Source organism: Drosophila rhopaloa, unplaced genomic scaffold (genome assembly GCF_018152115.1).
Source record: "Drosophila rhopaloa isolate 14029-0021.01 unplaced genomic scaffold, ASM1815211v1 contig_155, whole genome shotgun sequence".
Taxonomy (NCBI): Eukaryota; Metazoa; Arthropoda; class Insecta; order Diptera; family Drosophilidae; genus Drosophila; species Drosophila rhopaloa.
This window is the reverse complement of record NW_025335034.1, coordinates 2,324,608-2,340,261: the sequence shown is the minus strand read 5'-3', so window position 1 is coordinate 2,340,261 and position 15,654 is coordinate 2,324,608. Positions and strand designations below refer to the sequence as shown.

Sequence of the window (15,654 nt, the reverse complement as noted above, 5' to 3'; positions counted from 1 at the left end):
TTATTTTGGACCTGTTTTTTTTTTTAGAATAATTGTCGGCCACAATTAATAAACGACAATTCGTTCCCATATGGTATACAGTCAACTAGTTTTCACAAAATTAAAAACAAAATTACTGAAATCTTGTCTCAAATTGAGACGAAGCTTTGTTGATCATCAAGTCCAATATTTTTATTTAATTAAAGCCATATTTGTAAAATCGTAAAAAATTGCAAATCACAAAATTTTAAAGTATTTGTATAAAAACATCGAAGCTATAATTTTTTCTATTATTCCTAATGCAGCTTTTTTAGGTCCTCAGCTTTTAGACTGACCTAGTAAATGGCACCGGTTATTTAAAGCAAGCCGAAGTTTATATACCCTTGCAGTTATTACAAAACTACTACATCTCAATTTCTATGCCTATATTACTAAAAACAATAAAGCTATTTCAATTTTGCGCTGCATTTTGCCATAGTTTCTATCGCAGCTATGATATTGTTGTCCGATTCTGATAAAACTAAAAGCATAATACTGATAAATAGAAAATCAGATATGTAAAATTTTTTCATTTGAATTTTTTTTTTATTATTCCTATGGAAGCTATAAGATATAGATGTCCGATTTTAATTTAATTAAAACCGTAATTTGATAGTATTTAAATATTACCAAATACCAAAGAACAATAGAAATCTTAAAAACAACAAAGTTCTACTTTTCAGTACTGTTCCAATGGGAGCTAAGGGACGGAAGGACGGACATGGCTATATCGACTCTCTTGGTGATGCTGATCAAGAATATATATACTTTATAGGGTCGGAAATGTCTCCTTCGCTGCGTTGCAAACTTTTGATTGAAATTATTATACACTATGCAAGGGTATAAAAATATAATAGCAGAGAAAATTCAAAGATATTTGTACCCGGAGATCTTTATATTTTTGAAATTAGGAAAGGGTTAAATTAAAATTTGTATGCGACATTCAAATTCACATTCGGGTATCAAGACAAATTCACATAAATATTTGATAAGGTAAACGAATACGAATTTCCTGCTGACGAAGAAGTATAAGATAAGAAATTCTTCCAACATTTTTACGAACCAATAAATTTTCATAGTTTTCGTTTCTGTTATCTGTATTTTATGTCATTCAAATATCTTATAAAAAAGTACAGTTTTGGTTTGTTTAACTTTAATGCATTGTTTCTGTATAATTGCATATATCTCATCTAAAGTGTTCCCGGTGACAATATGTTTATTTTTATTACCATACTTAGGGCTATTGCTATTTTTACTCGTATGTTGAGAGCTGTTGTTCAAAGCGGACTGCGGGGTAAGTGGCACTGCTTAAAAATAAATAAACGTTACACTTTTTGCTTTACATTTTAGAATTTAGCTGACAATGTTTACTCTAGACTATGGGTGCAGTTCTGGTTATTGTATTATTTTCTTGTTGACTATCTTTTAATTACTAGTTGAATCCGAGTATCTAACAAATTCATTTGATTCCCTAGCCTTGGTTTTTGTAAATGAGTGTATATTTAATTATACTCGTATAACGTTCTATTAATCTATTTATTTGTGTATACATAGCTAGCTTTTTCTTCGTTTTCACTTTAGTTTTTAATGCATTTTGTATGTTTGTATGAATATTTTTGTTGTGGTATATAAATTGTTTTACAATAAAGCCTGAGGCACATTTATGATTTATTTTCTTCACACTTTTTAAAAGTATATTCTGCTTACAGGAGCTGAATTATTTGTTTTAGAACGAAAATAGGTTCGGGGTTTGTGTTTTACTTTGTTTTACAAACAAATTAACATTCATTTGCAATGTGAATTATAAATAAGAAGTGTTTAAAGCTAAACTTTGTTCAAAGCGAAAAAACAGAACATATGACTCTGATAAACTGGGCACAAGAAACGACATTAGGCATTAGGAAACTTGAATTACGAACATTGTACAAAATCCATTTATAGCTCACTAAAGTACTACACGCAGGTCGGACCGAGAAAGCGCGAATTAAACAAAAATTATAAACAGGTATAACAAACAAACACTTACAACTAATCGAAGAATCAAAAGCGTTTAAGATAGACAGATAAATTTATACCGTAACAAACATAGTATCTAGATCGGGGCTGGGTTAGTAAAATCGAAGATTCACGTCAGGAGGCCAATGAATTAATGAACAATTGACGAAGCTCGTTATTCTCAATACCTTACAACACCATACAAACACACATTTAAATTTGACAATTTTGAACTGAGACTGGTTTCCCTGCGACCCCTATAAAATCCGCGTGGAAATCGTTCTATAAATATATATACTTATATATGTACAATCGAGGGTCGCAGGAAGACAAACTCGTCGAGCGCCGAGGTTTTGTTCTATAGTTCTAGATGTACATTCGTTTACAGTTACATTTTGTAAATTTGTTTTCGTTTTTAAAACCGCTGCACACGTTTCCTTCATTCAGACTTTAAGTTCGTTTCATTTGTAATGTTGTTCAACGATAAAACTATTCAACTACATACAGCAAGCGGAAACCGATTTGCTGCCCTACCTTCGCTATCAGTGTGTTAATGTTAATGTTTAGTAATTATAACAATATGCCAATAGCATACATACAACGAGAGCCTGAGGGGGGACGTTATATTACAGAAGTCGGCTTAAACTCAAACCTCTAATGTTGTTGGACACTTCATGAAACCACTTAGAGGCACAGTTAAGCTGTTGATTAATTTAGACAGAGGGAAGATAGGATTTTGTTGGATTTTTCTTGGCTTGCGAGTGGCATGAAGAGAAAGCTCGTTTGTGGAGGAGGTTTTCACGGTTCTGTTCTGTTTTCTATGTATATTGAATCTCAGTTGATAAAAATTGGCTTGAGCCGTATTAGCTCTGTACAAAAAGACTTTTCTTAAAAATTTCGTTAAAAATTGATTTGTTTAAAATTAGCTTTTGCTGTGAAAATATGTTATAGAAAAGTGATTGATATACTCTGAACAGGAACAGATAAGACACAAAAAAGTAACGAGACATGAGCACAGCAAGAGACGGATGATAGAAGGCTCTACAACTGGTCCACATGCTGCAAAAGACAGGCCATTACATTAGAGTCCTCCTTTGCAGCTGCTTGGACCTCATTTTCCTGCACTTCATCCGGCGCCTGCCGCTCGGGTATTTCAATATCCTCCTGAGCTTTCTCTTCATGCAAATTCTAAAAGTCGTCGAGTATGTCTGTAACACCGATCATCGCCTCCACCACATCGGCGCTGCTGGGGGCACTGTCATCGATCAGAGTGTCCGTGCTCAGAGCTGATACAGGATCCGTGGCTCCCCCTACAGCTCCAAAAGCGGATGAAGTTAAACTATCGATGGTATTGCCATTAATGAGGAAATCACGGTGCACCTCAGCAGGACTGTACCGAAAACGTTGCGTTGCAATCGGCGTCGTTGGCATTGATTTGGAAATGTCCAGTGGATTCCGAGTACCGTAAGTATGTGCACTGTAAGCAACCTGGCTACCATTGCCCGTAGATCCTTCCCAGTTAAACAAGTCCGAGATGGTGAAGAAGCCATTTCCTGTTCCGCAGCTGCCTCCATTTCCGATTCCCGGAATACCTCCTCCGCTGGCTGTTACTCCGCTCCCTCCGTTCAAGGATGTTAGGCTGCTTTGGTGCTGGTGTGGCAGCGGAGTGGAGGGCACCGATCGCGAAACAATTCCCGCAGAGCCGCCGCTGCTATAGCCCGAGGATGAGCCCGCCGAGGAGCTGCACGTGGTGGCCGTCTGCTGCGTAATGCTATTAAACTTGTTGTTGAAACTGGGCGAGATCAGAGAGGCAACGTCCACATCCTCGTAGATCAATCCTGTATCTTTAAGTGGCGCCGACTGCTGGCTATTGCTGTTCTCAGAGTAGAATTGTAGGCTTGGTGACTGTTGGCTGCTCCTTCGTTGCAATTGAGACAGTGGCACCGATTGTGAGCGCTGCATCTCCGAAGTGTCGAGTTCATTTCCTCCCGTGAGCGCCAGACTTGTCTCCAGGTCCATTGAATTTTGGTTTACTAGCGGGTCGGCACTTTGGCTGTTGTCGGCAAAACTAGCGTTATTCCCGCCACTTAACGACCAATTGCCACCCACCCATTGTTGGAGAAGCGAAGGACTCGGTGGAGCGGAGGCCGACGTGCTCGTCGGATAGCTGTACACATAGCCTCGACCCTTGCGATGAGCTCCGATCATGGGATCTCGGTTGTCGCAGTCTAGGGATTGCTGCTTGCTCAACAAGTTGGGTCTTTGCCTCATCCTGGTCAGACCCGGGCTAGCGAAGCAATTTTGGCTGGGATTTGCCGTCCCTTGTGCGGCAGCGGTCGCCACTGTTCCATTGGATCCGTTTATGTTTGGTGAAATGGGCAGGAAAATGCAGTTCTTGTTGCTACCGTTGCTGGAGGCGTTGCTCAGGCTGATCTTTCTCTTGTTGTTGTTGATATTGGGCAGCTGCTTAGAACGCTGCAATTGCTGTTGCAGGTTCTGAAGTTGGTGCTGCTGTTGATGCTTTTTTGACATTAGGGCCAGAGACGCTGAGGCAGAACCCACTCCGGCCTGTCCGGGCAGCATCGAAGACGCTGGCACCGGCGCCAGCATCGCTGCTGCTGCGGCGACGACGGATGCTGCTCCGCGGCCGGGAGCGGGCATCGCCTCCGGTGCAGAGCCCATCGTCGTTGGCTCTTGTGGATTCCTGTTCTGTTCGGCAGCATCCAAGGAATTCAGTTGTTTTTCCTCAGCGTCTCCCATCTGAAAATATTGGAGCAGCTCGGTGTCGGGCTCCTCGGAGTTCTCCTCGTCCTCGCCAGGCAGAAAGTAGTCGTCTAGCTCATGCTTGTCCATGTTGCAGATGCTAATCACACGCTCTCTGGGCAAACCCAGGTTCTCTGGCAGTCCGGAGTCTTCGGCAGCGGCTGCCAATGCGGCATTTTCCGCAGCCATTAACCGCTTGGCCCTCAGGATCATCATTTGGTTTCGGGAGGCTACCTTGGGCGTCGTGTCCACGCTGCTCGACGGGCTCACTGAACTGGAGTTCATCATCAGCGAGGGTGGGCCCATGGAAAGTCCTGGCCCAGGAACTGGGGAATTGCCAGAGTTCGGCGGCGGGGGTGTGGCCGAGGTGGTAGTGATTGTTGGGGGTACCAGAAGACCGCCAGCTCCCGTTGTCCCACTGCTAGGAGAATTGGCCCAGAATCCTTTCGTCTGCTGCGCCTTCAAAACCTTCTTGCAGAAAATGTTTGAGGTGTAGTCCTCAACTTCATCCTTGATGACTATGCCCGTGGGCGAGGGCTCCTGCTGGGTGAGCAAAACGGCTGGTGAGCCCATTTCCATGATTTTGGGCGTGAGGTTGCGCACAGCGCCACTGCTTCGCTGATCTGTAGCCAGGTTCATAGGCGTCACCTGTTGTAGGTAGCCTATAGCAGGTTGCTGGAGCTGAATGGGTGAGTCTATGATCTCCTGCTTGATTTTCAGTAGCTGTTCGTCGGTGGCATCTTGGCTGCTGCCGGCGTCCTGACCAGTAACTAATTGATTGCAGCTAGATTCCGAAGATGTGGAGCCCTTGCGTTTCTTTTTGCGTCGCTTCTTCAGTGGTCCAATGTCCTATAAACAGGGATACAATTACGGATCTATTGTTCGGGAACTTTCTTCAACTTACTGCTAAAACTCTCTTTTCCTTGGGCTCCCGGGGCGTGTACTTTTTTGCCGAAACTGTGGCATTGTTGCTCCTGATGCGGGAGCTTAGATCCGCCACGCTTTCTAGCTTGGTGTTCAGCAACTTTTCTGCCCAGCTGCGCACCACAACCCAGCATTCCGAATCGCCCCCTGACGACGACATTCCACCCAAACTCGAGGTTTTATTCAGCTGACTAACGTCAGCAGTGGGATCACCACCAATGATCTGCTCGGTCTTGCAGAGTTGCGGTAATTGTGGAGGCGTCAGCTTTGTGGTCTTTCTCATGGCTGCGTAGCAGTACCGGGAGTTACCACGCGTTCCTAGTCTCCGAGGACGCACGCCGGGAAAGACCTGCTTCATTACTTTGCCGAAATCCGCCGTGGAAAGAGGTTTGATGCTGAGGCGTTCGCAATAAGCTCTGGACGAAGATTTAAAAGAACAATTTTATTAATACTGTTTCGAATACAGCAGGTCTAAAGTTTGGGCAGTGCAAAGTACCTATTACTATTTTAAACCAATTATTTTTACAGTCGAAGTAAGAAATTGATAGATTAATTTTCTTAAAAAGACTAAAAAAAATTACTTTTGAAGCTTTGTATTAAATAATTTTTTTAAACTTTCTTATCAAAAACCAAACTCTATACAGGAAACCGGTCTTAAGAGTAAAACCAAAAAACTCACATGTAATCGTTGTACACATCCTGCTTCGGTATCGACACCTGTGCATCGTGCTCAAGATGGGAACGCACCCAATTGATGGTGTGGTTAATCTCCGAGCGCGTTCCCAGCGGATTTTGTGGCTGCCTAAGCGGATCTGTGTCTGCACACTCGCCGGGCAATCTAAGATAAAGGAATAGCTTCTCAATGGGCTTCAAACCCGAGACACGCTCAAGGATCTGCGAAATCTGCAGCTTGGCATTGTCGCTAAAAAATAGGAAAGCCAGATAAGTTAGCAAAAAAACATGGTTTATTATTTTGTTTAACAATACTCACTCCAAGCTGCCCTCAATCACCTGCTGTACCCTTCGCATTTTCTCATCATTGGGCACAGAAGATGAGTTGGAGTTGCTCAAAGCATTCATAACATTCTCAGCAATGGTTGAGTTGATCACTCCAGTGGCCGCTGGCACTCCGTCACTCGGATGCCTTTGCCCAGTTATTGTGGGAGCCGAAGGAGCAGGTACTGCTGAATTTGTGGTGACTGGTACGGGTACTGCTGACCCTCCAGCTGTGGCTCCTCCCATGGCATGCATGATTTTACCCAAACCCAGGTGTTGGGCCGTGTTAAAGGTAAAGGCATTAGCAAAGGCCAGTTCCGCAACAGCAGTTCCTGCTGCCGTGGCAAAGCGATTTGGGGTGACATTGCCCCCGGCGGCAATGGGAAAAGGAGGCGGAACAAAGCCGCTGGGCGTGGCAACAGGTACAGGTACATGGGTGTGGCTCGTGGGCGAGATCTGGGCGGCGGCCGGAGCTCCTCCACCAGTGCCCACGGGCGTAATGGTCAAGGGCGACCCCTTAGCATGGATAGCAGGTCCTTGAAACCGGGTTGCGTTATATACAATGTCCGCTGGCTGCAGGATGCAGTTGCCATAGGGATTTGCATTGGGTTTCTGGAGGGGAAGCGCTACGGGAATCGGTAGAGGTTGGGGGATGGAATTGGAGGCTTGTGATGATGCTGCTGGCGCCGCTGATTTCGTCCACTGCGCACCCAGCTGGCCGTGCTTCTCGGACATGTTAGGTGCTAGTGCTAGCGGCGCCCCCGTTTCCCTCCACCTGCTGCTGATCCTTCGCTGCTGCTCTTGATTTTGTTGTGGTTTCTGGCCAAGATTAAGGGCGCTTCCGCTGACAGATTACGTATGTGTGCTGGCCTGCGTGCGATTGAGTGTGTGTGCTTTAGGAGATGGAGATTGTCGAGTCGATAACTGGCGCGACGAACATTTTGACGGCTGCGACGGACGAAGATACGGATGCCAGATAATGTTGCTTTTCCATTTTCCCCTCGGGCGAAGTGCACGGGGAGTGGGGCGTGGAAGGTTCCTGGCCTTCTCTACTGCCAACGAGCATGCGATTTTCCGAGATACGCACCGATCGAAATGAAATAATCCATTTTTTTTACAAGACAGATAAGAAATATCTTGCGTTCTGCGTCTCAAAAAAAAATATGAGGCGTTGCCAGATCGTGGTGGATGGAAATGGACTATTTTTGGCAGGGCTTTCGGATGTAAACATGTAGTTTTATTCGGAAAGTCCCATAAGTAAATAATTTATTTAGTCTTAATTTTTATTAAATCGATATAGAAATGGCTATTTTATTATAAGCGTGCAAAAATTAATCTTTTATATAGATGATCTTTCTGTTATCGTTATCGGCACAGTCTGAAGCTACGAACTAGCTCATAGCTGTTTTTTATTTAATTGCTCGAAAAGCCAATATATAAAATCATAAAGTAGCGGTTTATATAAATCTATATTTTCTTCTTTAATTAATTAATGAGATTCTCTAAACAAAAATAAAAACAATTTAATTTGAAATACATTTTCATTTCACTTAATTTGCAATTAAAATGTACTTAATGGCATTTATGTATTTAAATTTTAATGAGTCTCCATAGCTAATTATGCACAAAAAAGTCCGAATTTTATTTTATAGGTTAGTTAAATCGTTAGACTGTAATCAGCCGATTTGAATTTATTATTGTACAATGTTAGTTTAACTTATGATAGTAAGTTGCAAGTTCAATAATTTCAATTATATTTTTCATAGCACGTATACGAGTGAGTTTAAATAGAACAATATATAATCATGTATTTACAATTATTTTGAAGTTCCAAACCTCCTGCACGGAACCAGAGAAATGAACCACCGTGCGTGAGCGTTGACGCTGTCCATCCCTGGTAAGAAAATGGCGATGCCTGCGTTTCTTTTTTTCAGTCGCTTTACACAACACTTTAGCAACACAAATTTTAACACTAAAATACTGCGCGAGCGGTTCTTTTAATTAAATTGCAAGTAGGAAGCAAGAATGCGCGGCGAACTTACCCCACAGACGTGCCGAGTGTGCCTGGAGCCCTGTGCGCGGCTGCAGCGCCTGGACGAATCCCGCGAGGAGGGCGAGGAAACGCCAAACGAGATGTTGATCCAACTTTTGGGGGTTTCGTACAGCAAGGTAAGTGCATCCCCGATCTATATGCAGTCAAACTGATGATCAAGGATCTTGTCCGCTTAGCTAAACGACAAGGAGAACATCCCAGATAGCATCTGCAAGTCCTGCAAGGTGGAACTTAACATGGCCTATCAGTTCCGCGAGAAGGCTCTCCGAAAGCAGGGCGAGATCGAGGACTACTGCCGGGAATTGGGCCTTCTGGACGAATCCGATGATATGTTGATCAAAGAGGAGGACGGCTCGCAGACGCACTGCGACGAGGAGATGTATATCCTGGAGGAGAGCACCACTGGGGAAGGAGATCATCACGACGATAAGGTGCAGGAGGAGTATCTGGAAGTGGAGACCAGCGAACAACAGGAGTGCTTAGGCGACACCATCGAGTATCTAGAAGATAACTACACAATCGACATGAACCCCGACCAGGCGGAGATCGTTCTCGAGGCTGAAAAGCAATACGAGGAGACACCCTCCCAGCAGCTGGCGCTCCAAGAGGCGGCCAAGGCTAGTCTGAAGGCCCGGCGCGGACGGGTTCGCCGCGGGCTCAACTCCCTGACCACATCCGACGGCACCGAGAAGGGCGGCTACATCTGCGACGTGTGCGGCAACTTTTACGAAAAGCGTGGCCGGATGATGGAACACCGGCGGCGCCACGATGCCATCTGCCAGTATGCGTGCGAGTAAGTCCGACCATCTTTTACAAAATTTATAATAACTCTTATTGATTGCCAATTCCTTACCTCAAAGAATGATTTATTAATGTGTTCCAAACAAATTCTAACCAAAAGTCAAGCATTTTATGCTGATGTCATAGTAGGCCCGAGAAGCGATGCGATACAAGAACAGATACTATATTGGACTCTGATTCTTTTTGAGTGATTGCCTTTAAAAACCCCTCTCTATTTGCATAGCGTTGCTTCGGCTTCTTACTCTGACATTAGCCTTAGTATCTCAGGAACCTATTTGACTTTCACTAAAAATTTTAAAAACAACAGAATCCTGTTTTACCCAAACGTAATAAAAATCTTCAAAAATGTCAACACTACATATCGAAAATCGGGTATCAAATAATCTTGGTAAGCATACCACAGTCAAAATGATCTGAGCAGTTTTAAAATGTTGTCTGGCCACCAAATCATAATTTTGGACACCCATTATTAAAACTTCTTTATAGAAATGTAGGACAAGAACAGTTTTCCCTTTTGTTTGTAATAACTTACAAAATCATTTTCACCACCATAGATAACATTTACTTACCTTTACAGATTGTGCGATGCAAAGTTCCAGGTGCGTGAGCAGCTGCGAAAGCACATGTACTCGCACACAGGCAGCAAGCCCTACAAGTGCAGCTTCTGCAGCCGACAATTCTTCTACGAGAGTGTCCTGAAATCCCATGAGAAGTAAGTAGTCTGCTAGAAAAAAGTCAATTTTTTACGCAATTTTTTTTCTGAAAAACGACTTTTTTGTAATTTATTTATTGTTTTTCTGTTTATAATATAATATCCCTATTTTTCATTTAGTGTTCACCGTGGCATCAAGCCTTACGTGTGCAAGGTGTGCGACAAAGCATTCGCGTACGCTCACTCGCTGACCAAGCACGAGCTTATCCACACAGATATCAAACTGTATCGATGCGATTATTGTCACAAAGACTTCCGCTTGCTGCACCATATGCGTCAGCACGAGGAGACAAAACTGCACCAGAACGCCGTAATGCTGGCCGAAAGCATGAAGGTGGAAATGGTGGCCGAGGAAGAGGACGCGCACGAAATTAGACTTCAGGCTCATTGACGTATTACACTCCAATAGATCTTGTTTTACTTTCTTTAAACGTACTGTATAATATCCATATATAATACCAGGCAATTTGTAGTCCTATTTTCTAGTTCATAGAAGATATATGTAAGAACGAACTCTTGTTATAGAGATTTGATTCTTAAATAAATAAAGGTTATTTTTGTTAGACTGTATATTGTTGTTTCTGGGGTTAAATAACTCTGAAAATGTATTGGGATCATTAAGTTCTACCAAAAGAGATATTATATAGTTAATGTAACTTAACCTTTGGAGTACAAGATCAGCTAAAAGCGTTCGATAAGTATATAAGGTAGCCGCTTTTATTTTTTCCAGATAAAATGTATATTGGGTGGAAATGAAATTTTTAAAACAAAACTTATTGTAATGATACATCAATTTTGTATCACATGCGTTTAATTGGAAGAACAAAAAAATGATCTAAGAAAAGAGCTAATATAAGTACAACAAGAAGGCCAACACAGCTATGGAAAAAAATGTTGGTTAATAAATTCTTCTTTCTACGAAAAAAAAATGATTGGAAGAAGAAGTAAGCCTAAATATTTGTTCTCTTATTATTCAAATTGCAAATAAGCCTAAGCCATTGGTTTTTATTTCTTGATAATTCTTAAGTAATTGTTTTATTCCTAAAAGACAACACTAATATTTTTATTTTCGAAATTATTTTTAATTGTATTGTATTTAAAAATGTTGTTTTGCAGTTTTTGACTAATCGATGATTTTTTGTTGCTAAAAATTCGCAAGAACATATTTAGGAACAGGGACCATGACGTACAGTGGATCGCAGCTTATTTCGTGCAGTTACCTAAAAAAAGTTCAAGTCGTTATTCCAGCTAAACTAAGAAAGATAACAGAAAAATTTAAATGCAGTATTTTAAAAGGAAATATTAACTTGTTTATTAAATTAAAACGATTTCCTTAATCGTAAAAACAAAATAGTTATTAAATAAAAACAAAATGTGCAGGCTTTTTTCATGCCGCAGCTTATTTCGTGCAGTTCATTCTTCTTAACTTATTATTTGTAATTTAAAAGCTAATATTTGGTATGTCCTCATTTCTGGTTCAGGACAGCTTTAAGACGATTTCCCAAGGAAGAAACTAACTTTTAAGTGGTTTCCACTGGAATTTTGGCCATTCTTCCATAAGAACACTTTACATGTCGTTTTTGTTCGAAATCTTCCTCTTCCTTATAGCGATGTCCAATATTTCCCATAAATTTTTGATCACATTTAAGTCTGGAGACTGTGCTGGCGTTATGACGGCATGAGGGCAGTTTCAGACATGATAAACCTCCACAATTCCTGCTGAATGCTTCGGATCGTTGTCCTGGTAAAATCGAAATCGATCGCGTATGCCCAGTTTTTCAGCAGTTTGGAGCAGGTTTTCCTTATGAATCTGTAGGTACATCTTGGCCATCCATGATAACTTCAAAAAAATCGAGGTTGCCCCGCCAGAAGCTGCCATACAGGCCCAAACCATAACATGACCCCCTCCATGCTTGACCGTAGCTTATAGGAGTTTGCTTTCCAGCTCTGTATTAGGAACAAGGGAGCATATTCTTCTTCCGATTTCGTTTTGGAATGACGTGTTATTTGCAGACGAGTCAAAATGTAACCTTTTTGCTTTAATATGTTTGGCGGCGACCTAATAAAGAGCTCGAAAACAAACTTTTAAAAGCTACAGTCAAGCATGGCGGGGGTCATGTTATAGTTTGGGCCTGTATGGCAGCTTCTGGCGGGGCAACCTCAATTTTTTTGAAGTTATCATGGATGGCCAAGATGTACCTACAGATTCATAAGGAAAACCTGCTCCAAACTGCTGAAAAACTGGGCATACGCGATCGATTTCGATTTTACCAGGACAACGATCCGAAGCATTCAGCAGGAATTGTGGAGGTTTATCATGTCTGAAACTGCCCTCATGCCGTCATAACGCCAGCACAGTCTCCAGACTTAAATGTGATCAAAAATTTATGGGAAATATTGGACATCGCTATAAGGAAGAGGAAGATTTCGAACAAAAACGACATGTAAAGTGTTCTTATGGAAGAATGGCCAAAAATTCCAGTGGAAACCACTTAAAAGTTAGTTTCTTCCTTGGGAAATCGTCTTAAAGCTGTCCTGAACCAGAAAAGAGGACATACCAAATATTAGCTTTTAAATTACAAATAATAAGTTAAGAAGAATGAACTGCACGAAATAAGCTGCGGCATGAAAAAAGCCTGCACATTTTGTTTTTATTTAATAACTATTTTGTTTTTATGATTAAGGAAATCGTTTTAATTTAATAAACAAGTTAATATTCCCTTTTAAAATACTGCATTTAAATTTTTCTGTTATCTTTCTTAGTTTAGCTGGAATAACGACTTGAACTTTTTTTAGGTAACTGCACGAAATAAGCTGCGATCCACTGTATATTTTTGGTTGTAATATTAGAATACGCCTCTTACAACTTATACTTCGGTAAATATATAAAAAGTTAATTACAAGCACTAAATTCAAGCTTAATTTTTATTTTTTTCATCTAATTCCTCTTTCCATATTTTACCGTTGTGTATTTCAACGCATTATCTTTCATACGTTGCAGACTTATACATAAAAGTATTTAGTTGGTGTTGTTATTATAGTTTTTTAAAATGTTTTGAATAAAAACAATCGTCCAAATTCTATTGGAGTTTTAAATAAAAGCCAATATCGTTTTGGTCCCGCTTACTTCGTTCTTTATATGGCTATTCAGATATATTCGCTGTATGCGAATACATAAGATAAGTAATAAAGAAAAATAATTGAAAAAGGAAATTACTACATATTATTTACTCTAATAATACATGCGTTTTTAAACAATTATAAGTTTGGAAACGAAGAAACGAAGGAACCAAAAATCACAAAGTTATTGAAGTGATGGGCATAATTTTCCGTTTCTTTATTTACACAATCAATGTTCGGGTCATGTGTGTGCGAATGGGAGTTATTCTGAAAATTATGCAATAAATATGGGCGTCTACGTGTCGCTGAGAGTAAATAAAATGAAATGGTGAAAAAAAACAAATTTGGACAGAACGCATACAAAACAAGTGTTTGTACGATATCAAAGGACGTTCCGAAATTACATGACTTGAATAAGTTTTTTTTTCATTGGCTGTTTTCTTTTTTGTTTTGCTTTTCCGCGAATTTCACCACTTTAGTGTAAACAACAAAAAGTTCTTATGGACACGATAAAGCCTTTGGGCCTCCTGGGGTTTACGTATTTGATTAAAGGGGGTGTTACACGAAGAAAACCTGTTCATTTTTAATAATATTAGTGTAAAAACTAAAACTAAATCTCAAACACATCCCTTACATCGGCAATTCATATAATATCGAGTTCCAATTAATAAAACAACCCAACTGCGAAATTACCATTGAATTTTTTTTTACCTAGCGCAAACAAATATTTTATTTTGAGTGTAGGATATACAGTGGCTCACAGCTTATTTCAACCAGTGCTCAAGTAAAACTTTAAGTCGCTGTATTTGCCAAATTAAGAGAGATATTGGAACACTTTAAACGCAGATTTATAGCTCTGTATTTTAACTTTTATTTAATGAATTCCTAAATTTTTAAATATTTTTGTAATATTTATTTTGATTTTAAGACTCAAATAACAGGTAAAATGAATGCCACAGCTTATTTCAACCAGCCCTTAAAAGTATATATTTTTTAAAGATTAAGAACTAAAAATGATAAAATAATATTTTGTATGACCAGCCTTCGTGTAAACAATCATTTTAAGTCTTTTTGCGATTGATTCGACCAATTTTTAAGTCACTTGGGGACTCATTTTGGCCCCTTCTTCGAGTAATGCGTTTTTTAGGTCCGTTTGACGCTTTCGAATTTTTCTGTCCAATATAGCCCATCAATTATCAATAATATTATTATCTGGAGACCAGGCTGATGGTTTCATGATATGCGGGCAATTTTAAATGAGCCATATCTGCAGAGTTCCCGATGTGTGCTTGGGATGATTGTCCTGATAAAATCGGAATTTATCACGAATTCCCAGATTTTCTCCACTTTGCACCAAAATGGACTTCAATATGCTTAAATTAAGAGTTTTTTTCATTGTTGTGTCCACCAAATCCAAAATCCCGGCTCAAGCTGCCGACATACAGGCCCAAACCCACCACCAGGCTTGACCATTGCCTTTAAATATTTTGTATGCAGCTCTATCTTTGGTTTTCGCCAAGCATAAGAAGCCCCATCAGATCCAAAAATATTAAATTTTGACTCGTCGGAAAGTATTACAGTGTTCCAGAAGCTGGAATCCTTATTCAAATGCTCCAAAGCGACTTAAAGCTTCACTTTTGATACTATGTGCATTTGAACCGCAAGCATGGTGGTGGGATCGTCATGGTTTGGGCCTGTATGTCTTCAGCTTGAGCCGGGATTTTGGATTTGGTGGACACAACAATGAAAAAAACTCTTAATTTAAGCATATTGAAGTCCATTTTGGTGCAAAGTGGAGAAAATCTGGGAATTCGTGATAAATTCCGATTTTATCAGGACAATCATCCCAAGCACACATCGGGAACTCTGCCGATATGGCTCATTTAAAATTGCCCGCATATCATGAAACCATCAGCCTGGTCTCCAGATAATAATATTATTGATAATTGATGGGCTATATTGGACAGAAAAATTCGAAAGCGTCAAACGGACCTAAAAAACGCATTACTCGAAGAAGGGGCCAAAATGAGTCCCCAAGTGACTTAAAAATTGGTCGAATCAATCGCAAAAAGACTTAAAATGATTGTTTACACGAAGGCTGGTCATACAAAATATTATTTTATCATTTTTAGTTCTTAATCTTTAAAAAATATATACTTTTAAGGGCTGGTTGAAATAAGCTGTGGCATTCATTTTACCTGTTATTTGAGTCTTAAAATCAAAATAAATATTACAAAAATATTTAAAAATTTAGGAATTCATGAAATAAAAG

General features: G+C 40.3%; 2 protein-coding genes across 2 annotated transcripts; one reads left to right on the top strand and one right to left on the bottom strand.

Moving 5' to 3' along the window:
• Positions 1 to 1,652: 1,652 nt before the first annotated feature.
• On the bottom strand, positions 1,653 to 7,875 carry LOC108041299. The gene is made up of 4 exons (XM_017119192.2): positions 6,692 to 7,875; positions 6,380 to 6,622; positions 5,681 to 6,116; positions 1,653 to 5,625 (listed from the first exon to the last, which is right to left on the bottom strand). The coding sequence occupies exons 1-4, from the start codon at positions 7,429 to 7,431 to the stop codon at positions 3,202 to 3,204; spliced, it is 3,843 nt and encodes a 1,280-aa protein (XP_016974681.2). The 5' UTR covers positions 7,432 to 7,875; the 3' UTR covers positions 1,653 to 3,201.
• A 722-nt stretch (positions 7,876 to 8,597) lies between these two features.
• LOC108041296 (zinc finger protein 93) lies at positions 8,598 to 10,832 on the top strand. The gene is made up of 4 exons (XM_017119189.2): positions 8,598 to 8,865; positions 8,926 to 9,542; positions 10,128 to 10,262; positions 10,383 to 10,832. Exons 1-4 carry the CDS (start codon positions 8,722 to 8,724, stop codon positions 10,651 to 10,653), a joined length of 1,167 nt encoding a protein of 388 aa, XP_016974678.2. The 5' UTR covers positions 8,598 to 8,721; the 3' UTR covers positions 10,654 to 10,832.
• The last annotated feature ends 4,822 nt before the right edge of the window (positions 10,833 to 15,654 follow it).

What these genes read in the sequence shown, in the direction of transcription:
- LOC108041299 (XM_017119192.2), bottom strand. Translation starts at nt 7,431, where the DNA reads ATGTCCGAGAAGCACGGCCAGCTGGGTGCGCAGTGGACGAAATCAGCG. An exon ending in GATGTGTACAACGATTACAT is followed by an intron (nt 6,117 to 6,379) that starts GTGAGTTTTTTG and finishes ATCTTCGTCCAG; the next exon opens with AGCTTATTGCGAACGCCTCA. An exon ending in AGGAAAAGAGAGTTTTAGCA is followed by an intron (nt 5,626 to 5,680) that starts GTAAGTTGAAGA and finishes CCCTGTTTATAG; the next exon opens with GACATTGGACCACTGAAGAA.
- LOC108041296 (XM_017119189.2), top strand. Translation starts at nt 8,722, where the DNA reads ATGCGCGGCGAACTTACCCCACAGACGTGCCGAGTGTGCCTGGAGCCC. An exon ending in TGGGGGTTTCGTACAGCAAG is followed by an intron (nt 8,866 to 8,925) that starts GTAAGTGCATCC and finishes TTGTCCGCTTAG; the next exon opens with CTAAACGACAAGGAGAACAT. An exon ending in ATCTGCCAGTATGCGTGCGA is followed by an intron (nt 9,543 to 10,127) that starts GTAAGTCCGACC and finishes TTACCTTTACAG; the next exon opens with ATTGTGCGATGCAAAGTTCC.